Source organism: Sturnira hondurensis, unplaced genomic scaffold (genome assembly GCF_014824575.4).
Source record: "Sturnira hondurensis isolate 20B ecotype Veracruz unplaced genomic scaffold, ASM1482457v3 Scaffold0002597, whole genome shotgun sequence".
NCBI lineage: Eukaryota > Metazoa > Chordata > Mammalia > Chiroptera > Phyllostomidae > Sturnira > Sturnira hondurensis.
The window spans coordinates 4,932,617-4,957,593 of NW_028075228.1; the positions used below are offsets into that span (position 1 = coordinate 4,932,617).

A 24,977-nucleotide genomic window follows, 5' to 3' on the forward strand; every position below is an offset into this window, starting at 1 on the left:
GGCAAGTGAGTGCTTGTGTGTAGGGGGTTGCCCTTGCTGGGGGTCTCTCAGCCTCTGGCCAGGCCTTCCCAGTTAAAGTGCCTTGACTTCCATTTTGACTGGTAAAGGGCAGAGGCATTTGAATGGGAATCTCAATGTTTTTCAGTGTTTATAGGGGGAGATAGTCAAAGATTTTGGAGATAACAGTGGCATTGGTCTTCACTAGGTGTTTAAGATAAGCGTCCATATCTGCCTTCTCAGCTGTTTCTAAAGGAGTATGTGCCATGAGTGAATGGGAAAATGAGGAGACAGAGACAGAGTTGGGTTTCTGTTGCTGATCTGGTGTGGGGGACGTTTGCAGGCCCCTGTGTGGCCTGTTGCATATGTTAGTGGTGAGGGGCTTGTGCAATGTTCTGGGTTCTGGGCCTCCAGACACACCCCTGCCAGGATCAGCTCCCTGCACCTCGCGGCTCCCACAGGGGAGGGCTGGCAGTTCGACAGTTTGGGCTTGATTGAAACACACCCCAGAGCTCCTGCAATGTTGGCAACCACTTAGGTGGGCCGGGCTTCCGAGCAGAGCTGGCACCTCCCAGGCCTGAAAGAACTCTGTAAACACACTGTGCGAATCCTTCCTTCAAGGAGCTAGGGGTTCCTCCCTCAGACATATATACCTCATCCTCCTGTCTTTTGCTATGCACTTTGACCTTTTGTTACAGAGTTTGCTCTGATTATAAGCCATAGCAAACTGAGCTGTTTGCATTTCGAAGGTTCTGCATTTTCTACCAGGAGGCTCATCAACCTTTGCACTTAGCAGTGCCCTTGACTGAGCAGAGGGACCCTGCAAAGTAGCCTTCACAAGGAAAGCACACGCTCAGATGGTGCGTGGAGGGTGTGCAGGGGCAACGGTGTGACACACACAGATTGGGGTATGGTTGATTTTCCTTATGAAAAGCCAGTTTCGCCCTGGCTGCTGTGACTCGGTTGGGTGTTGTCCTGCGAACGAGAAGGCCACCAGTTTGATTCCCAGTCAGGACACATAATAGTTTGGTCCCCAGTCAGGGCTCATACAAGAGGCATTTGTCAGTTTTTCTCACACTGATGTTTCTCTTTTCTCTCTCTCTTAAAAAAAAGGGGGGGCAGATTATAAAGCTTCTCGGGGATATTATATGACTTCTTAACTGGGGTAGCAGTTATAAGATTTGGGGATCCTCAGATATTCTTACCATAAATCTGAAGAACTGGGTCTTGAACCTTCAGTTTGTTGTGGAATTTTAAAAAAATTAAATAAATGCAGTTAAATACCTCACTAATAAAAGGTCCATTGGTGTCTGTACCCTGAGTGCCCTTTACTGCCGCCTCTGCCTGTGGCTGTCAGAGGGGTTTAGGTTTTGTCTAGGTGTGTGTTTTCCGCCTCGCCCTTGTTCTCACAGGAGTGCAGGTCATGCGCACTTACACGGGAAGGAGGGTGCCCAGTCCAGGTGCTTGGGAACGTGGGGGTGCTGCCCTCGAGGTGGGCCTGCCATTCTGGGCACACAAACCCCTAGGGGGCCAGTCGTGGTCGGGCCGCTGGCCTGCCGGACCGGGCCCCACCTGGGATCAGGAGACCTGCAACGCTCATTTTAACAAACGTTCTTTTATGAAACAGGAATAACAGTTCACATTGGAAGGACCAGCGGTCTCCCCATGAGTGAAGACTGGTCAGCACCCAAAAAGGTGCTAGAAGGAAGAGGTGCAAAAATGCAGCTCCTGGTACAAACATGGCTATTATTTTCCCTACAATATTTTTTAATGGAAAAAATTACCATATGTGTACATAGTAAAAGAAAAAAAAAGGTCAAAATATAAGGATACAATTTGAAAGGGAAATCCTCCCGCTGCCCCCTCCCTGGCATTTCCTTCCCAAGAGGCGAAGTGCTCCTGATGACGCCACATAGGTCTCCTTCTGGAGGTAACTCCGCACACTCAGCCTGACTGTGTTTTACGCTATGGTGCGTCCCTCACTTCTTACTGGGGGAGATGGCCCCATATTCACCCGTCTATTTCCCTCTCTCTTCATCGACTGCGTAACATCCCATTACACGGAAGCACCATCGTTTCTAGTGTTCAGCCATCCCCGCATGCGGAACGTTTCGGTCGTAGCTGACTGGCTGCAGTGAGTATCCTGTGTGTCTTGGTGTGATGTTTGTCTGGAGGATGAACCCTTAGAGGCTGAAGTGTTGGATCAAAAGGTGTGTGAATTTCTATTGAGATATTGACAGGTTAGCCCTTTGAGCTCAATTTATACTTTTAACATACCAGAGTGCTTGTCAGCTGTATTTTCACCAACACTATTTAAATTTAGTTTTTGTTTACCTGATAACATGAAAACTGTAACTTTATTTTCTGTTTCTTTTATGTGTGACAGTGAACAGCTTCCTTTCTCAGAAGCCAGCTGTATCATATTCTTCATCTAGTTTTCTAGAGTGTGGATCTTTCTAACTGATTTACAAGAGCGCTTTTTTTGAATGAGGCAAGTCAGCATTTGATGTGTATGGCCAATATTTTTCCAGTTTGTTCAACATTACTTTTCTTCACATAAATTTTGCATTTGATGCCATCGTATTTGCCAGCATTTCTAAGCTTTTCTCAGCTTTTCTCTACTTTGAGATTAAAAAAGTCCCTGTTCTTTTACTTCCGTGCTTTCTATTTTTACAACCTACATCTTCAAACCATTCAAAATGTGTTTTAAAATACACCTCTGTCTTCCCCCAAAAGTAAATTCCAGTACCTTTTATATTGAATGTTATGTCTCCCACTGACTTAAAGTGCTCCTTCTTCATTAACTGAATTTCTGAATGAACTTAGATTGCCGTTTCATATTTTAATTACTGGAATTTGGGGATAAAAAGATGTAAGAGCTATTCCCCTATAATGACTGTTTTTCAGAATTTTACTTCATGTGCTTGCCTGCTTATTTCCTGTCACCTTTGGGGGCATATTGTCTGCTTCTAAAAAGTTTGGGAGTAGCATTTTCGAGATAGCATTAAATATAGATTATGTAGGCAGAACTGACTTTTGGCTAAAATTTATGATTCTTGCTGTCCAAGAACATGGAGGATGGGGGATGTCTAAGTTTGCTACGTAAATTTTTGTTGTCATTGCTGGCACTATAAGTGGACCTTTTTCTTCCCCCCTAAAATGATTGATTGAACGTAGAAAAGCTCTTGATTTTCTTACACGTTTTCATCCAGTTGCCTTGCTGAATTCTTTCATCCACTGGCTCTCGGTCCTGAGCCTGCATCTGGAGGATGTCTTCAAATGCAGGCTTTCGGGCTCCACATCTGGAGTTTGATTCAGTACGTCTGGGAGGGAGGGCCCCAGGAGTTCATATTTCTAATCAAATTCCCAGGTCATGCTGATGCTTCTGGTCCTGGGACCTCACACGGAGAACCACTGCTGTTTACTGTTCTCGATTGTCTCTGAATTCCCTGGGAGTTTGCAGGTGGTATCATTTTTTTTTTTTGGTCTGAAATCTTTATCTTTGCCTTCCCTTTTGAACCACTGTTTTTGTTCTGCTTTTTGGAAGATATTTCAACATATTTTCCCCCCAACCACTTTAAAGCTGTTCTGCTGTGTTTCAGTTTGCAGGGTCTCTGTTTCTTTTCCCCCAGCGTTACTGAGATGTCATTGACATAGACTATTGTGGAAGTTTAAGGTATGTGACATGTGATTGCAGGTAATATGATTGCATACCCAGAAATAATTTCCCCAGTCTTCCAATTTCTAGACCTCTTATTCCTTTTTCTTGATTAATAGTATCCACAAATATTTTCGAGAACTTTAAAAATAATTTTAGAAGAGATTTTATATATACTTTTAGAGAGAAGGGAAGCGAGAGAGAAAGAGGGAGTGAAACATCACTGATGTGCAATTGATTGCCTGTCAGACTTCCCCAGCTGGGGACCCAGCCTGCAACCCAGGCATGTGCCCTAACTGGGAATCGAACCCGCAACTTTTCGGTTCGCAGGCTAGTACTCAAACCACTGAGCCACACCAGCCAGGGCTATTTTGGGGAACTTTAAAAGTATAATACATCCTCTTTATTTCTGACTGTAATGGAAATGCATCTAGTCTCTTACTATTAAGCATGACACTGGCTGGGTGGCGGTATTTCACATATATAAGTATTTTCATGTAAAGGAAGTATTCATTTGTGTTTACGTTATTAAAAGTTTTCTATTAGGAGTAGATGTTGAATTTTATAAAAAGCTTTTAGCATCCAAATTTTCTCTTTCAGAGTTATCACAAGGAATAGGGCCCCAAACACTGAGCTGTGTGTGTGTTCTAACTGCCACCTTCCCGATGTGCCAGCTCAGCTGGCTCGTGTGTGGACTGTTGCAGCAATGTGTGTAAGCGGGTTGGTGGTTACTAGTTCTGTGTTTTGTGTTGGTCAGATTTTGTGAAAGTCGTGCTTTAGTTTTGAAGTTCTGCTAGCTTTACAAAAATCATTTAGGACCTCTCCCTTCTCCAGGTTCTAGAAAATGCAAATGAAAGACATTCTTAAAGTTTGGGTAAAATTCACCTGGTACATTTTAATTTCGTAGGTCAGAACAGGGTTAACTTTTGATGACCTTATCTATTTGTTTTATCATCTGGGTTGTTTTAAATCAGTACTGGAATTAATTTTGATAATTTTTATATTTCCTTCCTAAATTTCCATTTTATTTTTAGTCAAATAAAATTTCCATTTTACTTTTAGTCAAATTCATATAAGGTTGACTAAAATATTTGAAATCTTTTGTGGATTTTTTTCATTTATTTATTTTTAGAAAGGGGGAGGGGAGGGATAAAAAGAGGGAGAGAAACATTAATGTGTAGTAGCCTCTTATGCTTCCTCTGGGGACCTGGCCCACAACCCAGGCATGTGCCCTGACTGGGATTTGAACCAGTGACCCTTTGGTTCACAGGTTGGCGCTCAATCTATGGAACCACACCAGCCAGGGCCTTTTGTGGGTTTTGTCTCTTGTTTTCTTTTAATTTTTCTTAGATTATGTTTTACCAAATTTTAAAATTAATTTTATTTTCATATTTCCTCCTAATTATGCTTATTTTTGTCAATGTTAAACTTAAAATTTCAACTGCTCATTGCCAGTATATAGAAATACAAGTGATTTGTTTTAACCTTGTATCTTATGGCTTTACTACATTCACTTATTCTACAAAGATTTTTGTTTAGGTTCCTTGGGATTTTCAACATAGACCATATTGTCATCTGCGAATAGAATCAGTTTTATTTTCTCCTTTCCATTCTCTTTTTTGTGCCTTGTATTTTTTCTTTTCTTGACATATTGCACTGGCTAGGAACACCACTACTATGTTGGATAGGAGTGGTGATGCTGGACATCTTGGCTTTGTTCCTAACCTAATGGGGAAAGCATTCAGTCTTTCAGCATTTACTATGATGTTAGCTGTAGGGTTTTTTGTTTTGGGGGGGGGTTGTTAATGCTCTTTATCAAGTTGAGGATGTTCTATTTCTAGTTTGCTAAGAGTCTTTTATCCTGAACGGAGTTTGAATTTTATCAAATACTTTTTCTGCTTCAGATAATGTGACCATGTGGTTTTCCTTTCTTAGACTGTTACTATGGTGGATGACATTGAGTTTGGAATATTGAACTGGCCTTCTGTTCTTGGATTAACCCCACTTGGGCATGGTGTCTTGTACTGTTTGCATGTGGCTGGATCCAATTTGCTATTTCATTGAGGATTCTTGCATTTGTGTTTATGAGGTATGCTGGTCTATAGTACTGTTTTTATCTGACTTGGGTATCTTAAATGTTTAGTAAAATCTACCAGTGAAACCAGATTTCCTTTTTGGGGAAGAGTTTTAATTTTAAATACAACTTCAGTGTCTTTACTGGTTATAGAACTTCTCAAATTATTTCATCTTCAGTGCGTTTTGGTAGTTTCTGGTTTTCAACAAATTAGTTTATTTCTTCTAACTTGTTGAATTTAGTATTCCCTTATTGTTGGAATATTTTGAGGGGTTTATAATGATAAACTATCTTTCATTGCTAGTATTGATAATTCTTTTATGTCTTTGATAAACCTTTACCCAGACTGATAACTGCTGATTTTTTTGAAGAACTCACTTTTGATTCTTTTCCTCTATTTTTGTCAGTTTTGCTGATTTCTGCTCCTCACTATTTTTAGTTTGGTGAATGTTTCTCTGCACTTGGTGGGTGGGGTGTTTTATAGCTATAAATCAAGCTAAGTTGCCCAGTGGGGCTCCAGCCTACTATATCCTCGATGAGGTCTTCATTTGGGTATGGTTTGGTTTCTCCATCATATTGGGCTGGCAAAAATGCAGGGGGTTTTTTCTATACAATGGCTCTAGTAGCACTGAGTTGTCTTTTACTTCGTTTGAAGCAATTTTGTTAGATTGTATTGTGACAGCTGGCCTATCAGTGTGCAGTAAAAAAACTCACCCACATTGGTGAATTTGGGGGTAGTAGCCATTTTAATATTGAAGTTGGAAGAAAATAAACAACAATTTTGGCATATTATGCTTTATTATTTCAAGAAAGGTAAAGATGCAACTGAAATGCAAAAAAAGATTTGTGCAGTGAGTGGGGAAGGGGCTGTGACTGCTCGAATGCGTCAGCAGCGGTTTGTGAAGACAACGCTCCGCAGTCTGGTGGGCCGGCTGACGTTGGCAGCGATCAAATGGAGACATTGAGAACGGTCAGCATCCTACCACACAGGAGAGAGCCAACACACTCAAAGTATCCAAACCAATAAAGTTATTGGTGAAAACGAAAAACGAGTCTTTTGTTTTATGGAAAAAACTAAACAGACTTTTTGGCCAGCCCAATACTTCATGGCTCACATTTTGTGTTTTATTTAGTAAAATTTTACCTACCTCATTTTTTCCTCTATTAGCTTTATTATTTTATCTTTTCCATTTACAGTCTACCTTGGGTTTGGGGGGTTTTTTGTTTTGTTTTTTGGTATGGTGTAAGTAATGGTTAAGAGTCACTTCCGTTGGTATTGAAAGTATCAAGCGACTCTGGCTCTTTGTTATCTTTTGAAGGGGAAGCACGTGTCTTGGGCCCCTCTGCTGAAGGACCCTGAAAGGCAGAGGGGCGCAGGCGTGTCCTTGGCTCAGGGCGCAGTCCTATAGCGGTCACCTGCTGCGAGTGAGACATCAGTTGGCCTCCGTCTCTCAGCAGTTGCCAGAGGTTGGCCGCTGCTGGGCAGAGGCCACCCCTGCCCGAGGGTCCCTCTGCCAGCCCTTCGTCTTCTTTTTGTAGGGACGGCACACAAGGGCCCCTCCCCACGCAGCCCTGGCGTCACTTGGCCAGGGTTGGGGCAGAGGGCCATAGCAACCTCCCCCAGGTTATGAATATTACTCTGGAGGGTAATATTCTGGACTCTGCCTGGGAGCTGCAGGGGTTCACTCTGACCGCTGACCTGGCCAGGTGACACCATCCTGGGTAACCTGTCTGTGGCCGGGTGCCATGATACTTCATGTGTCAACTTGAGCTAGGTCACAGTGTCCAGTTGTTTGGTCAAACACCAGTCTAGATGTCTCTGAGATATTTTATGGATGGAATGAACCTTTAAATCAGTAGACTTTGAATAAATCCGGTTACCATCCGTGTAGGTGGGCCTCACCCAATCAGTTGAAGACTTGGGAGAAAAGAGAGATCTTTGAGGAGGAAGGGATTCTTCTTAGGACTCTAGCTGCAGCCTCAACCCTTTCTAGGTCTAGAGCCTGTTACTCTGCCCTGAAGGTGTTGGACTTGCCAGCCCCAACGATGACATGAGCCAGTTCTCTCCCTTCACCTTACTGGGGTTTTTTTTCCTAGAAAACCCTGCTAATAACTGGGTGGTTATAGTTGTGGCCTCATTTCCTGAAAGGTGAGCTTCCTTGCTGGTCCTCCGGGCTGGCTTTAGCCCGGCTGCAGACGGAGGACTGGGACAGAGACCTCTGCCCCACTGTCCTTCAACTTGAAGGACAGACCCGCGTTAAGAACAGTCTTTGGGGCAATGGGCAGTAAGCCTCATTGTCAGACAGGTAGGAAACACACCAGTTCCTGTTTCTGAAGGGAGAGGCTGTTTGCTGTTCTTTTTAAAAGCCGGGCCTCGCCCTGGCTGGTGTCACTCAGGGGAGCTGGGCCTTCCCATACGCCGCTCAGAATGTGACTGCTTCTTGCCACGTATGTGGTCGTGAGCCCAAGGCTGTGCTTTTCAACCTGGCCACTTGCAGGAAAAACACCAATTAAATCCATCGGAATAATAATCAGGCCCCTGGCAGAGCACTCCACAAAAATACCCGACGCCCCATTCGGTGGAGGAGGAGATGGGGCCTCCGTGGGGCCAAGAACAGGCAGAGAAACGACCAGACGCCCAGGCCCAGGCCCAGCCCTGATCTTCCCAGGCTGCCAGGTCCCTGCGCATTCTGCACGAGTGGGCTGCACCACACTGAGCTGCAACGCAAGTACCTAGGCAGACGTGGTTGATACAAATCACTGTGATTTAATAAATAGCAAGGTCTCTCTGTACAGGCTCCTCATAGTCTGTCCCAGAGCCCGGAGGGAGGGCGTGTGGAGATGCGAGCCTGGGGATGGGGATGTGTAGATGCGAGCCAGCTTCTTGCTGGCTCCCCAGGAAGAACCCGGCGAGTAACCTAACACTGTGGTGTCCTGAAAACAGTCCTCTTTGGACATAAAAATATAACATAAAAATACGGTTATTTAGGGGCTTTTACACTGGTCGGGTCCACTATACAGCTTCACAGTGAGCCTGGGCTTTCTGGCCTCTGGAGCAGAACTTTTCACATAGTTTGAGGAGCTCTGAGAAAATGAACACGGATGAGGCCAGTCCAGTTAAGAGCAGCAAGTCTGAAACAGGAAGGAGAGGACGGGGTCAGAGAGCACAGCTTGTCCTTCCGGCCTCCGACCCTGCTCTGCCCAGGACTCTGCGGGCTCTCCCCGGGGTCAGGGCAGCGCCCGGCACGCGGCTGGCTGAGGGTCTGCCATGCCGCTCTCAGGGACTTACTTATGGAGAGACAGGCAGGGGGTCAGGAGCGGGGGCCCAGCTGCTTCCATTCCCCCGAGCACCCCCAGCCAGCTCCACAAGGACCAATAGCTGTTCCAGGTGGTTGAGGGCAAGGGGCAGGCGTGCTGGGTAGTGGGCATGTCACCAAGGTCAGCAGCCCCTAGCCATCGCTTCTGGCCCCCAGCCCCCCTGAGTTATTCTAGTGGGTTAGTCTCCAAAGTCTCCCCCGGACCCCGCTGTGTCTTACTGTTGGGGACCACCCCTGACCCCCTGTTGTCAATGATGCATGGCACAGGTGGTGTCCAAGCACAACACAGCGTCTCCTTCAGCGCTGGTAAGCTGCCTTAGTGCCCAGGGATGGGAACACCCATTAAAATTTGGGGGCTCTTTTGTCTGTGCCCATAGGGTATTCACAGGAGACCTACCTGGACACTGCTTTTCAGATTTTAGGGAGAAAGAGCCGATATTCCCCAGTCTTGCCTCAGATCCCCCATACTTAGCCTAGGGCTGCCCCATCTGCCTGCCGGGGGTGGGGTTGGCCGATGGAGAGCTCGGGCCAGAAGGGAGGGAGGAGGCAGGAAGGCCGTGGTGTTTGCCTCTGCTCCCTCCAAGTTCCTGTGGTCAGTGTCCCTCTCTAGGCGGCTTCCTCCCCCTCAGGACCCAACCCTCCTCCCACTTCTGCTCACTATCATCACAGCCTCAGGCAAAGGAGGTCAAGCCCCCTCGGGCAGCTTCCAAACAATGAACAAGGGTCTGCAGGAAGCATAGTCGGGGATGGAGGAGAGCCCCGGGGTCTCTGGATCAGGAACATGGGCTCGGCCCCTAGAGAGCTGGTCTCTAAATCCTGTCGCTTTCAGCAAGAACTGCCAGTGGCTGATGCCCTGTAAGCAGGTGTCCAAGTCACACTGGCCCCTGTTTAAATCCCCCACTGCCCGTGGGGGACAACTCACTCATCTGGGGCACACAGCATGTCACAGGCTAAGCCCAGACTGTCACTACACCTGCTGTCTGTGCCCTGAGCCTCCTTGCCCTGTGGGGACCAAGATGCTGTCCCCTTCTGCCCTAGGCCATCCACGTCCCCGTCATGTGGCCATCATACCCAGCGTAGGCACCAGTCTGGTCCTTTGGGGATGGAATGGCCCCAGGTTGGGACTTAGAAGACCCCTGCCCAGGTGTGTGATCACCACGGTCTCTGGGGATCCCATCCCCTCCTACTCACCGAGCGCCCCTAGGTTCTCTGTCTGGAAGACCTTCTGCAGGGGCGGGACATAGATCACAGCCAGCTGCCCTAGAACTGACCCGAGCACCGAGTAGAGGAACATGTGATTCCGGAGGAAGCCGATCTCGAATATCAACTTGGTCTGTAGGAGAGGGGCACATGACCCCCCCTCAGACAAGGGTGCCTGTGTCCGAGAGCCCCTGGGGGGTCGGGCAGGGACCACTTCTCTCACTGAGAACACAATTTAGTTGTACATGGAAAGAAGTCGAGAGGGCCTGGGGGCGGCAGGTCTCACCTGAGAGCGACAGGTCAAGGCATTGAAGAGGTCAAAGAATACAAAGCAGGTGAAGGTCATTGTCGTGGTACGCGGGGTGCTCGCCTTGTCTTCGGGGATCTGGAACATAAGTGCATGAGAGGAGGGGATGCAGCCCTGTCACCGAGAGCCCGGGGAGGGAGCACCTGTGATCGCCACTTGTGTTCGGGTCACAGGACTTAGTTTTACTGGGAATTGATCAAAACCTCCTGTCAGTCTTGAGTCAACTGGCGTGACCCAGAAGAGTGTCTCCTGACTGCCCCGTCCCCAGGACCTGGCCCCTCTGTCAGCACCTGTGAGGGGCTACTAATGGGCCCTGATGTTGGAGGGGAGAAACCATGAATTAGGAAATGAAGTGTCCCTTTCTCTAGCAGGTGACACTCTACAGTTACTTCCACATCACAGTGTCACTTCCTACAAGGAAGGCAGAAGGACCCCGACCCCATGGAGAACTGAGGCCTGTGAGGCTGAATGAACAAAGCCACCGACCCCTCCCTGGCTCTGGTCCTGTTGCTGGGACCTGCCTCAGGTCCCATTCTGGTTGACATTGAAGGGGTGGGGTGGGTGCTGGAACCCAAGGTGAGAAGGTTCTAGACAGGCTCCCAGAAATTCCCTCTGCTCTGGCCCCCCTAGCAGTCCCCACTCCTGTCTGAGCTCATCTGCTGGGCCGAGGTTCCCACAGCCTCCCGGGGGAACAACTGAAACAGGGCAACTCAGGAGGTCCTGGCGGGGCCTGTGAATGCGCAGTTGTCACCAGGTCCCGGGGTGTGGGTGCCACTGCAGGGACCCACACTGAGAACCTGACTGTTAGAACAGGAAGGTCAGTGTTTCTGCCTGCACCAGGCTGAGGACACGGCTGGACAAAGGCGGGGCCTCTGCCACTTTCCCGGGCAGGGGCAGAGTCTGGGAAGAAGCAAAGCCGCTCTTAGGGCACAAGGGTGGCCTTCTAGTGTCCCATCGCCCTTCTTGCACATGGGCGATTGGGGTGAAAGGTCTTTGTCTAGGTCACTGGGTGGCTCAGGAGGGGGCTCCTGAACTTGCGGGCCACAGAAAGATGACCCCTAATAAGATCCTGGCAACTATCACCTCCAGGAAGAAGACAGGAGTTTCTTTTAGTCGATTTCAAATTATTTCCTGGTGACAACGGAAAGAAGCAGAAGCCTGTGTCCCATTTAGAAAAAAGTCAGAATTCTTTTCTCTGCCCCCGAGGCCTCACAGCCCTCCTGCTTCATCCCACCTCTGCAAAGTCAACTCCTAGTGCCCCCACCCCACAGCAGGGACAGTCCCCCTTGCCCCCCACATGCCCAGCTTCCCATCAGCCACACACCCAGGCACTGAAGGAGCTGAGCCAGCGAGGACTTTCCTTACCTCTTTCCAGAAGATGAAGAGGGTCCCGCTGATGATGACAGAAGCCGACAGGAGGATCTTCAGGATGAGGGCTCTGCTGAGGATCATGTCCTTGACATTCCTCGGGGGCTGCCGGAGGGTGTCTTTGTCCACTGGCTCCACCCCCAAGCTGCTCAGAACAAAACAGGAAACTTTGGAATGAACCACTGAGAGAGGCAGTTTTGAAAAGGCGCGCAGCAGTTACACAGAAAAAGAAACCTGAAGCAGAGACGCGTTCAAGTCACCATCAAAGGCACAGCCTGGATGGGGAGGTAGCCAGGGCCTCCCTGTCGTCCCCTGTGAGCCAGAGCTGTTCCCGGCCTCGTGGGGACCTCCACGCCCTTGCTGGAAGCCCGCCCTGCCCTTCTGACCTGTCCTTAACTGCCCAGTCCCTTGGCTCATTCCAGGGAGTGCCCCCCCACAGCCTGAACCCCAAAGGCAGCCTGCCCACCTCCACCTGGACAACCCGCACCCCTCCCCAACACATCTTGACCTTGAAACCACACCTAGTCATTCCTCTGCTCAATTTCCATCACCACGAGCAGCCCCAAAGTTGGGCCTGGCCACTTGCAGCTGGCCAGGAGAAACAGGAGCCAGGCAGGCCCTGCTAGCCACGGAGCTCCCTGTCCGCTGAGGGGCAGCCGCCTTCAGCCAGTGTGGAGACAGTGGTAGGTGGTGTGCGGTGCTGAGGAGGGAGTGGGGTGGGTGAGGCCCGGCTCTGAGCAGTTATGGCTGAAGTCCTGGCCCTGTTCTCAGGAAGAGCGTGTAGAAGAGGGAGCCCTTACTCTGGGTGTGGGAGGGGACAACCAAGTACAGCCTTCTTCCCTTCAGCAGCTGTCACTGGTGGTGATTAAATTAACAGTAGTAATGATAAATCAGCTATCTCGGGAACAACACCTGCTGTGCACTCAATCACAGGAAGTGCCGTTTGCCTTGGCCTTCCTCTCCCCAAAGCCCACTCTCCCTCTGCATCAGCCCGCCTGCCTAACTCTCCCTTTTCATTCATTCAGCCAGTAATTGGCTGAGCCTCCCCGTATGCCAAGCACCACTGTAGGAGCTGGGGGTCCTGCTGGGAACAAAACAAAAACCTTGCCTCTGCGAAGCTGATGTTCTAAAGGGAAGATGGACTGTGTATAATTAGATAAGCAAGGAAATACATATTTTCCTGTCTGGAGAAAAATAAAGCAGGGTAAGGTGACTAAGAGTGAGGAGGCTGCTGTTAGAGTAATCAGGGAAGACTTCTCGAAGGCAGTGACAGGAATGAACAGCATTAGGCCCTGCAGCTAGCCCAGGGAGAGCATTCTAGGCAGAATGTTCCATTAGGCCCTACGCTGCCTGCATAGGCGCTTCCCTGTGTCCAGTGCACTCCACTTGCCGTCTCTCCCCCAAGTGCACCATGGGTAAGTTTTCCGGGGCTCCTTAGGGCCAGTGATAGTGCTTGCCCACCCCTCGCACTGGGCCCCTGTGCAGAGGAGCCGTGCAGTCAGTGGAGGCCGGCAGAAGCAGCATGGGCCCCCAGCCAGCCTGCGCCTCACCTCTGAGCCGGCGGCCCATCCATGATGATGTTGATCCACAGGATCTGCATGGCGTTCAGGGGGTTGGGCAGGCTGCACACGGTGGACAGAGTGATGAGGCTCAAGGCCGAGATGCTCCTGCAGGGCACAAGCGGCAGGACAGGACCCCGTCAACAGCGGCTTGCCCGATGCAGGTGCAGCCCTTGATGGCATGGGGAGAGGCTGGCTCGGACTTACGTGCTCAGCTGAAATCGGACAAAGTTTTTGATGTTGTGAAAAATCCCCTTGCCTTCCTCCACCGCATTCCTGCAAGAGAGGAGAAAGCGTTTACTTGCAAAGAAGGCCTGGTGGAAAGCCAACTCTGGCAGCTGCTAAATGAAGTGTCACCTCTGGGTGACACTGTGCTTGTACCCCTCCTTCCTGTTTCCCCTCGCTGGCATTATCAGGAACACACTAGTAGAGAATGATGATATCCCAGCAGGCTTCATCCGCTGCTGGAGGCAGGCCCCTCAGCCAGGGTCGCCCATCTGTCTGAAGTGTAAATTGATCTGTCACCTGAACCCCTGGGACCGCAGCCCCCTGCCCAGGACTCCTGAAGTGCCCAATGCACCGCTGTGATTTACCACCAACGAGAGGCTCGGCCAAACCAATGAAATCCAACCATTAGATCCAGGGGCAAGAGCAATAGAGAGAGAACTGAGGTTGAAACCATCATCACCGCATTGTTAGAAGGCTCTTCGTGGAAGTGCTTGAGCCACTAAGGTAGCAGAAAACTGCCTAAACTCTCCCCCTTCTTACTAAAGGGTTTTGCAAAAGAACTAAAGCTGTAGAGCTAGATATTAACTACCCTTCCTTACCAAGAGGAACTGTTTTAGGAATTCCTAGGGTGAATCCGTTTGTAAAGCAAAGACCCCTTTGGTAAAGCCAGCAATCACACCAAGCTTCAGAATTTGTTCAGATTTTTGATATTCGGTTTAAGGAAAGGTTTTCCCCACCCCCAGTTATTGTAATTTACATGAATCACTTCGGTGTTAATGACCTGGGCATTCTGTCCAATCGCTTCAGTGCATGCAATGTACATCCCAACACAAACGCAGCACTAGGCTCAAACTGGAAATACTTGTTTTCCTCAAACTGAATATGTTCATTTTTTAGTGTTTTTCATTTAACACTAGAACGTGAGCATTTCTCTGTCGTTAAAATGTTCTTCAAAATGGTTTTGTGGTGGCCACACAGGGTTCCCGTCTCTTGCTGCTGGCACTTAGGGGCCCAGGATGCCCTGTGCATGGCGCTGCAGCTCCCGTGCCTCTTGTGCACACGGGACCCAGGCGTTTCTATCAGTGCACGCGTTAGGGTTCTGCTGCGCCTGGAACATTCCCCTGGTGCTGCCTGCCACTACCCAGGGTAGCCCCCATGGCTCTGCTGTGTTTTTTGGGACTGGGACACGTTGCATCTACAGATCAGCAGGTTAGGGGAGCGCTAGTTACCCCACACATTTTTGCCCCTAAAAACACCTGAACAGCAACTCACATGATGGCTGAGAAGTCATCGTCCACCAGGATCATGTTGGCAGCCTCTTTGCTGACATCAGTCCCCGTCCGCCCCATGGCGATCCCAATGTCTGCAGACTTCAGGGCTACGGCATCATTCACCCCATCCCCAGTCATGGCCACAATTGCCCCTGATTCCTGCAAAGCCTTTGGAAAGAGCAGGCAAGGGGAAGCGTGCAGCTTGAGGCCCTTCCTTCCAGATCCTTCCTCCCCCCTGATGCTCTGCTGCCCACACCACTTGGCTGACAGCAGAGTCCCCTCTCTGGACAGCACTGGAGGCACCTGGTGGGAGTCTGATCCCAGCTCCACCCCAGTAGCTGTGGGAATGAGCGAGCCTTGAACCTCTCCACTTTAGTTTCTCCATCTGCCAAATGGGAGAGTTCCTCCTTCCCAGGGCTGTGGGGAGGCCTAAACTCAGACCACGGACGTGACAGTGCCCCACAGTAGCAAAGGCTGGGACATGTTGTCCTTCGCTGTTAACAAATAATAATCAACTTGTCCCCCGAGCCATGTGGTGCCAGCATTTTCTTCAAGGAATAACTTGCATGGAGATTTACTGTGCAAAACAAAAAAACCCAAGAACATAAAAGAGGCAATAGAGTCAAAGGGCAAACTTTCAAAGCGTACACATGCAGGAAACCGCGCCCATTTGCAGGACTCATTCCAGTACTTTGTTTTTGCTACGCAATCTGAACATCAGACCCACTCCTTATCTGGCACCTGCGGTGTGCCGGGCACTGTGCCAAGAGCGTCATAGATAGGCCTGGCTCCCTTCCACCCTCTCGCCAGCCTTGTGGATTCGTGGGCACCATTTGTCTTACCCCGCTCGACAGGCAGGGAGATTGAGGCCTGGAGGTGCTGACAAGAATATGCCAAAGCACCCGACTAACAGAGGCCAGCCTCTGTTAATTTTGCCCTTTGCATCACCCAGCTCCCGCCCCTTGATTTTGGTGCATGGGGTAAAGGGCCCCAGTTCTCCCCCCACCAGAGTCTGTGTAAAGGGCACCGCTGAGGCAGCTTCCCTGGACCTAGGGAAGGAAGACCCAACTTGAGGATGGCTGGGCTTCTGCCGTTGTGCACCCCGGGCCATCCTGTGGAGCAGAGCCGTCACCACTGCCCTGGACTTGACCCTGAAGGACAAGTGAGGCAGAACTTGTAACCTGCACACAGCTCACCTTTATGATTTTGAGTTTGTGCTTCGGGCTGGTCCTGAAGAAGACAGACACCTGGATGTAGAGGTGTGGAAGAGCAGAGTCAGAGAATACAGAGCTGGGAACACATCCCCCCTCCACCACCCGCCAGTGACCCCCATGAGGACTCCACCTTCCCGACACGGTCGGCCAGCTTGCTTGGCTCCAGACTTTCCACCTCCTCCCCGGACATGGCGCTCAGCTTCCCGTTGCACAGGCTGATGTTCCTTCCTGGTGGTAGGAAGAAACCACTCCGAGGGGTTGCTCTGAGGCCTGCGCCTGTGGTCCCTTCCCCTGCCTCACGCCACCCGCCGACCTCAGTCTCTACCTTGGCCTCAGAATGACAAGAACAAGACCACGATGGCTACCGTTTACCGAGCGCCTGCTATGCCATGTGATCTAGTTCCATCTGCAGAATTAACCTGAAACAGAGGCCTTCTGACCCCGCACCTCAAAGATCAGGAAGCTGAGAAGGAAGTAACTTCCCCGAGGTCACAGAGCTGGGCATGCTGGGACCTGACAGGGTTCTGTCTGGGTCCACAGTGCCAGGCTGCCTCACGCCAGAGGGGCAAGAGAAGAACCAAGGCGTGACAACCCTCACAGCAGTAACAAGAGGAGTAGTGGGAGCAGGGTTGCTGGCTCTAGCCCTCTGCTGATGAAGAGCCTGGGGGTCAGAGTGGCTCAATGGCTTGCCAAGGGCACACAGCTGAGGGCAGAAGCCAGACTGGAACTGTACACAGGGATCGATGCTGCCTGTGAAGATGAAGTGAGATCATGGATGAAAAGCCCTGGCACATAGCAGGTTCTCATTATATCGGGTTGGCCAAAAAGTTCGTTTGGTTTTTTCTGTACAATGGCTCTGGTAGTGCTTAGTTGTCTTTAACTTCATTTGAAACAATTTTGTTAGACTGTATTGTGACAGCGGTCATTCAGCGTGCATCTAAAAAAAACTATCACGATTGGTGAATTTTTGTGTAGCCATTTTAGTATTGAAGGTGGAAGAAAATATGCAATTATTATGCGTTATTATTTCAAGAAAGGCAAAAATGCAACTAATGTAAAAGAAGACTTGTGCAGTGTGTGGAGAAGGCGCTGTGACAGATCAAACGTGTCAGAAGTGGTTTGTGAACTTTTGTGCTGGAGATTCCTCGCCGGACGGTGCTCCACGGTTGCGTAGAGCAGTTGAAGTTGATAGTGTTCAAATTGAGACATTAACTGAGAACAATCAACATTATACCATGTTGGAGATAGCCAACATACTCAAAATATCCAAATCAATACAGTTATTAGTGAAAATGGAAACATGTCTTATTATTTTACAGAAGTAACTAAATTAACTTTTTGGCCAACCCAGTACATGAGGTCTTCTCCAATTTCGGACGATCTGCCAGCATTTTAGAGACAATAGCTTTGAAGGTGAAACGCAGGTGCACAGATCTCAGAATCTTTCCTGGGCAGCGAGGTGAGCGCTCCTGACCAGAACCTCTGAGGATCAGCAGAAGTGGTGGCCCCACTGTAACGGACGGCAGGTGCTTTCCTCCTTGCCCTCCCCCTCCCCCCTCACCTATCGCCAAGGCCGTCTCCAGGGCATCCCCCGTGATCATCTTCACGGACACGCCGGACTCAGAGAGGACCTGCACTGCTTCCTTCACGCCAGCCCTTGGAGGGTCGATGATTCCGACGAGACCCAGAAATGTCAGCTGCCCCAGCTCGGGCCCTGAAGCCAGGGCCAGCACTGCAGAGAGACCAGACCCACAGGAGTGTCATGGGGGCTTCGGGGACCGATTTTACCCCCAGGCAGCCCCAGCCCCCACTATGTTGCAGTCTCTCCTCTGTCTGTGAGGAGGGGCAAGGGCACTGAGCTCCTGACTGTGAGGGGAGGCAAAGGTCTTTGCGGTGGTCACCGATGTGCAGGGCCGAGGTGTCACCTCGAGAGAGCGCAAGAAACGTGCTAGACACAACGTCCCTGTCAGACAATAAGACCTCTGTCCAGGGGTGGCATACAACCCTCACCCCACCCCAGGAAGAGTGGCCATGAGGAAGTCTGTGAGACGGCCTATGATGGGACATTTCTGACAGTTGTCCTGGTCTTTCATTTGCTCTGCTCTCATTTTGTCACCTCCAGCAGGCTGGGGGCAGCTGCTACCCTTTCTTAAAGGTTAAGACAATGTGCAGGAAGGGAACACAGCCAGAGGCTCTGTTGGCTTGTCTTGGTCTTGAGTCTGTTTCGGTGGCACAGAAGCCAGGCCCAGCTCCAGAGGATGAGTTGCTCCGAGGGGGGATGGCGTGAGAACTGACCTTCCTTTGTCGCCTTACCGATAATGGAGGGGCCTGTGGCCCAGAAGCCCCCAGCCGCACCTCCCTAAGGCAGGTGCCTTGTGCCGGGGCTGCAGGTGCCGTCCTCCCTTTCCCCAAGCTAAGTCCCCCGCCCCCACACTTACTTGTCCGCGAGCTGCTAGTGATGTATAACCTGCGCTCCCTGCAGGGGAGAACCAAGGCAATGGAAGTCCGATGCTTCTCATTTTCCCGAGGGAACACAGAGCTCCAGAGTGTTTTTAGACACTTTCTCTGAAAACAGGCTGACAAGTGATGCAACAGGAAATGTGCGTTTTAATGTTCAGCCCGTCAGGAAAGGCACTGGCCCTGGTGCAGGAAATTGGAAACGGCCAAGGCAGAAATGTCTGCCTTGATGTAAGAGGGCTCTAGATTTTCCTGACAGTAAGTGATGAGCAAGAAGATCAGTCAGGAAAATTCATTGTTTCTGGGTGTCCCGGGCACCTGTCTGGGAAAACTCAGGATCAAGGGTCCACCTCTTCTCACACACAAGCCATGTCTGGACTAATGGGTGCCATTTGGTGGGCGGGGGACTTAGCTTCGGGAAAGGGAGGACGAACTCCACACTGGCTTCACTTTCGTGGGCACACTGCCTGCCTGCCGTTCTGACCAATCACCTTATTGACTAAGGACCCTGCATTCATGTGCTTGAAAAGTCAGTGTTACGTGCAGACTTAGAGCTTGGGGCTGGGGCCACAGGCACTGACCCCGCAGGCCAAGCGACCCCATCTTCTTCTCCTCCTGCTGGCAGAAGGATCTCTGCTGGGGTGTCAGGGGCAGCGGGATGCCCCCATTGTTGTACATGGTGCAGTAACGGATCACTTCTTCGAAGGCTCCCTTCATGAAGTAAATGTCTTCCTGCTCCTAGAAAAAGACAAACGGAAAAAGATCTGTCGCTGGAGCCTCAACCACAGAGAGATGTTCACAGCAGGGTTTTTTAGTCACATTTCCATCATTTTTTGATGAGGATATATTAGGATTCTCTTCATGCGGAGATGTGAAGGTACTAAGGCATTTAAAAATAATCCATAACTCCTTTTATGCACCCAGAATGTACATGCCCACCCACTCATGGCAAAGGCCTGGGACAAGCTGGGTGAGCCGCCTTCTGCCCTGAATGAGATGGGAAAGCTCAGCATGGACTCAACGTGATAGATCCCAGAACGAGCGGGACAGAAGGGGAAGGCTGGAGGAAAACGTGGAAAGTAACAATAAAACTTTTTTTAAAAAGCTTTTTTCAATTGTAGAAAATCTGAAAAGCTACAGGAAATTTTAAAAGAAAAAAAGGACCAGTCAGTTGCCTCCCACCCAGGGACAGCCATGAACACACATGTGTGTGTGCCTGTGAGCTTGCTGTTCATACTGTTTGTGGGGCACCCCCTTCGGGAATGAGGGGCGGGTCGGGGAATGAGGGGCGGGTCGCCCATGGTGACGGTTAAATGAGCTCAGGTGTGTAAAGAACGTAGCACGGGGATGCGCAGGAAGGACCCCGAGTTAGCGTCGGGGTCGATGTCGCAGAAGCATACAGTTGCTCCAGCAGGAATGACTCGACAGCTGCATTACACGCCAGCACGTCTCACGCTGAACACGCATCAGCATCCACAGCAAACCCAGGCGACTGGGTCCCGCCCCTAGAATTTAGGAGTTCCAGGGTGGAACCTGAGAACCCGCATTTCTGACAACTTCCCAGGTGATGTGCCGGTCCAGGAACCCCACTTGGAGAACCAGGGATTCAGACAATCTCAGAAGACCCAAGACAGTCAAGGACGTGATTGCTGTCGACTGTATTCTCATGTATCTGGAGCCTCGAGGAAGTAGCTGGAACCTTCAAACTCTTCTCCTTGATGTCTGCATTTTGCATGATTTGGGGGCAGGGGGCCAGGGAGAGGGCGGAGAAGCAAACTCACCTCATTCTTGGGGCTGCATTTCACCGCCATCCACTTCTGCTCCGAGCTGAATGGGATCTCTTTTTTCCTCACATATGAATCTTTAATATCACTTAAGTCCATCTAGGGTAATAAAATACGGCACTTTCAGTGAGTCATTCTAAAGCAATCTCTATGCAAATCTCAGTCTCTTTAAATTATTCATTATTCAAACCATCTCAGGCAGATGAGAAATCCAAGCAGTTAGCTCACAAAGGAAGGCCATTTGCTTTCGAATGTCCCAACCAGAAAAAAAAATGTCTCTTTTCTCTTGTCCCAGGGACAGAACCGCATGGTCTTCGAAATAGCTTCCAGCTGAAACCTGCTCAGAGACAGAAGCCTGCGGGGTTTCTGTCAGGAGAAATGTTCAGACTTGAAGATGTAGCAATTTCCCAAAAAGGACCCCTGGGTTAGCAGGGTGGCCTGTTGTCACAGCCTGGGGTCCCTGCCAGGCCTGACACTTGCTGGCTCTTCAACAGTTTGGGGGCCAATTAGTTGATAGCCCTGAGCCTCAGTTTCTCCAACTGTATACCAGTCCTAATCTGTACATTTCATTGCCCCACAAGGGGTGAAAATTGGTCTGGGTGTGAAGCAAAAATCTATTTATTCATATGTAAAGCATAGATATGCATATAGTATATGAACAGATATATCATATATCTGCATCTTAAACTTCCATGGAAGGAGTGATTAGAAAAAAATATCTGAAAAGGCATTTTAGGAGGGTATTATGGGATGCACTGTGTCCCTCCAAAAGATGTGGTGAAGTCCTGACCCCCAGCACCTGTGGGGGTTCTTATTTGGAGATAGGGTCACTGGATGTCATCTCAGTAAGACCAGGTCTTAGGGCAGGCCTAATCCAGTATGACCGGTGTCCCGGCGAGAGGAGGACAGCACCATGTGAGGCTCGGGCAGAGCTCAGAGTGACCGTGTAGCGCCTGGGATTGCCAGGAGCAGCGGGAGAGGGAGCATGGTCTGCTGACCCCTTCAGTTTGGACTTCCAGTTTCCAGACCGCAAGAGAATCCATTTCTGTTGTTTTGGGGCAGTTTACAACAAGATGCTTTATTTTGGCAACGCTGGGAAACTGGCACCGGGAGCAATGGTGAAGGAGAGGTTTGAGGTGAGCAAGACGGTAGACACAGTGCTCAGCACCATGCCTCTCACACTTCAGCTGTTATTTATCTTATTTTAAAAGGTATATTCAAAAGTCTCAAACTAGGCCCCCCACATAGATTGGACCCATGAAGGAGTAAAACCCTAACACATAAAGAAAAGAGGTTTCTGGGACCTCTGCCCTCTCTATGCTGTCAGGGGTCGGCAGGGGAGCGGGGCAGGGACTGCCCCGGGGGTGTCACGCCCACCGTGGCAGCCGGCCAGCTGTCCCTCCCTGCGGCGCAGCGGGAGTTGCTGAGTGGGGCTGGCCCTCGCTGCTCTGAAGGGGGCAATAAGTGCTATTTGGTATTACTGACGTTCTGGAGAGAATTTCCGTCTGTGAGTGGAAGGAACAGAATATGGCGTAGCTGTGTCTTCCAGCACCTTGTTCCCCTTCACGGGGACGCACGGAAAGGGTAACCTTTCCCCGCCCACCCTGCCTAGGCTCCTGGAACACACTGTTCCGGGTCTTGACATGGGCAAGGGGCAGAGATGAGGGGCCCTGGGTCTCACGCCAGGAAAGAGACAGGGCAACAGATGGAGATGGGACAGTCTGGCAGCTCGGGGTGCCTGGGTGGGCAGAGGTGTCTACAGAGGTGGAAATGACAGGGAACTTGAAGAGAATGTCTGAGGTGGTTGTGAGGAGGGTTATAGCATAGGAGGCAGTGGCTGGAAGCAGCGGGGCTGGGAAGGCGTGAGAGGGTCCACCCCCACAGGACAAGAACCCCTGGGTGGGCTTCTACCTCGACAGAGGGATCTCATCAGACCTCTTCTGTAATTTGACTCCTGTACACAAATCAGGCACACCCATCAACCCACTACCCATCCCTTCAACCCTGTGAGTAGCCACTCCAGGCCAGGCACTGGGCCCAGAGTGGGAGCATTTCTGCCCAGTCGCAAAGCTCAGCGTCTAACCGCTGAGCCCTGGAACCAACGGAATGTATTAAAAGGAAAAAAAAAATCTCCCACCTTCATAGCCAGGGCGATCAAGGCACCTTCCGTGGGCTGGCCCATCACGGTGTTCTTTCCGATGACAGCGTTGTTGGCAACACAGCCTGCCTGAAAGGGGGCGTTTCTGAATGTCTGTGGTTAATTTTCAGAGCCAGCACCCGCAGGGCCCTGGGCTCACTGGGGCATGGGACAAAGCTGGATACTGAGACTTGAGCCACTTTTGGAGCCTGGCTGGGGTGGGGCTGGGAGACAAGATTTACTCCTCAAAACACACCAGGGTCTCCGCACTTCAACGTGAGCACAGTAAATCTCTTGGACTCTGCTGCAAGTTGGTTGTCTCCAAGCCTTCCTGAGCAAACCCAGTGGGAAGGCAGGCGGACTGATGGAGACGGTGTGGGTGATGGTGAGCGACCGATACTGACCATGGGGCTGCTGTTCAGGATGACCAAGTGTCCTGGGATTAGACAGTGGTAATGGCTGCACAACTTTGTGAATATACTGAAAACAACTTCACTGTATACTTTAAAGGGTGAATGCTGGGGTACCTGGGTTATAGCTCAATTAAAAATAGTAATGAAAAAGAAACCCACCAAAGAGCGTGGGGGAGACCCAGCTTCCCTCCCTCCCTGGCTGGGTGATCTTGGGAGCTCACACCACTTCTCCAAGCCTATTTATTTATTTACTTACTTACTTACTTATTTAAAGACTGGTCTAGTTGGCTAACAGCAGGAGGACCACTCTCTCTCTTAATTAAGGTTTTGTTTATTTATTTTTAGAGAGAGAGGAAGGGAGGGAGGAAGAGAGAGAAACATTGATGTGAGAGAGAAACATCAACTGGTTGCTTCTCATATGTGCCTTGACCGGGGTGGGGGGACCTGGTCTGCAACCTAGGCATATGCCGTGACCAGGGATTGAACCAGAGACCTTTCACTTTGCAGTATAACGCCCAATCCACTAAGCCACACCAGTCAGGGCTGAGCTCATTTCTTAATCTCCAGACTATTGAGGTAACAGGACAGGCCTCACAGGGTTGCTGTGATAATTAATTGGCCCCGGAGGTGGGGCCTGTGAGGGGCCGGTGTTCATTAAATGTCACAAAGGAAGATAGCTGTGCTCAGGCTTCTCCGAGCGCACTGCTGTGTGGGAAGACTAATGCACGTCTCTGGGAGGATGCACATGGCTGGTAAGTGTGAGTACTGACAATACCAGGAGGCTACACGCATCACGGGATTATCGTCCAGCCATCACTGAGCTCCTTCTCTGTGCGGGCTGCTCTAAAGCTTTCCCACCAGGCAGGGAGGCGGACAGAGGGCTCTGGTTCTTCCCTTGCCTCTCATGTTTTCATCTGTTTCCAGGTCCACTGTGACAGCCTGACTCCTGGGGCGGCCCCACCCAGAACCAGTTTTTCCAAGAATTGTTCCTCTTTTCAGGGTGAAAAGAGGTGGGGACCAAGCTCCATTTTAAATGCGTATTTCTCCCATGATGCTTTGTGACACTTACCTCCACTAATTTCCCCACGGAGACGTTGGAAAACCCCTTAATGACTTCCTTTGATGGTAAAAGACAGACTGTCCCTTGGCCATTGTACCCAACTCCGCTGACCTGCAGCACAAAGGGGCAGAGAAGATGGCATCAAATGTCAAAAATACGCTCCCTAGGTTGACCCCTAGTATCTTTTCTGGAGCTCCATCCCAAGGACAAAACTGTAGCCACAAACAAGGCTTCAGGCATGAAGATGTTCCCAGCAGGACTGTGCATTAATCAGAGTAACTGCCAGTAAACTGGGATAATTTTCCTCAATAGGAAATTCTGCAGCCAGGAAAAATTCTGGTTAAGAAAACTGCATAACAGCACAGAAGAGTACTTATGTGTGGAACGGAGGCAGGCAAACTTTTTCTACTACAGTCAGAGGGCAAACATTTTAGTATTTCGTCCATGCGACCCCTTGTGACAACTCAGCTTCACTGTCGGGACGCGAAAGGAGCCATGGACAACTGACAAACAGAAGGGGTGCCAGCACGCCAGCACAGCTTCATGTACAAAGACAGCGACAGCCCGCGGGCTGCCACTGCTGCCCTTGGGGTGGAACAGTCTGGGAAAAAAGCAGCAAGCTAGCAAATCGCACAATCGGGGAGCCAATGCACAGGCGAGACTCCAAGCCACCAATGGACTAATCATGGTGAGTTCACATGGGAGGTTATGGATGATTGTTTTCCAGCTTTTAATTTTTATAATGTGCTTATCGTTGAAGTTAATGAAAAATAAAGATGGCACCCGAAGTCAGTCATGCTCCATGCAGCTATTGGTAAGGAGCAATTTGCACAATGTAACTGTCCTCGTCTTGTCCTTATGGTCATCCAGAAGACTCCCTGTGCTTTCCCAGGAAGGAAAGGGGCTGGCAGGGCCCACGCTTGCCTTGGACCG

General features: G+C 50.0%; 1 protein-coding gene across 1 annotated transcript in view; it reads right to left on the bottom strand.

Annotated features, from left to right (window-relative positions):
• Positions 1 to 7,919: 7,919 nt before the first annotated feature.
• ATP2C2 (ATPase secretory pathway Ca2+ transporting 2) overlaps positions 7,920 to 24,977 on the bottom strand; it is a 62,335-nt gene continuing 45,277 nt past the window's right edge. The window contains exons 14-27 of the mRNA XM_037040279.1: positions 24,054 to 24,155; positions 22,572 to 22,661; positions 20,432 to 20,533; positions 19,232 to 19,388; positions 17,755 to 17,925; positions 16,324 to 16,421; positions 16,176 to 16,226; positions 14,981 to 15,147; positions 13,688 to 13,756; positions 13,472 to 13,588; positions 11,919 to 12,066; positions 10,533 to 10,631; positions 10,238 to 10,379; positions 7,920 to 8,861 (exon numbers count right to left, since the gene is read on the bottom strand). Of these exons, the coding sequence (XP_036896174.1) occupies positions 8,743 to 8,861; positions 10,238 to 10,379; positions 10,533 to 10,631; positions 11,919 to 12,066; positions 13,472 to 13,588; positions 13,688 to 13,756; positions 14,981 to 15,147; positions 16,176 to 16,226; positions 16,324 to 16,421; positions 17,755 to 17,925; positions 19,232 to 19,388; positions 20,432 to 20,533; positions 22,572 to 22,661; positions 24,054 to 24,155 (1,632 nt within the window). The 3' untranslated portion in view covers positions 7,920 to 8,742. The remainder of the gene's footprint in view (positions 8,862 to 10,237; positions 10,380 to 10,532; positions 10,632 to 11,918; positions 12,067 to 13,471; positions 13,589 to 13,687; positions 13,757 to 14,980; positions 15,148 to 16,175; positions 16,227 to 16,323; positions 16,422 to 17,754; positions 17,926 to 19,231; positions 19,389 to 20,431; positions 20,534 to 22,571; positions 22,662 to 24,053; positions 24,156 to 24,977) is intronic.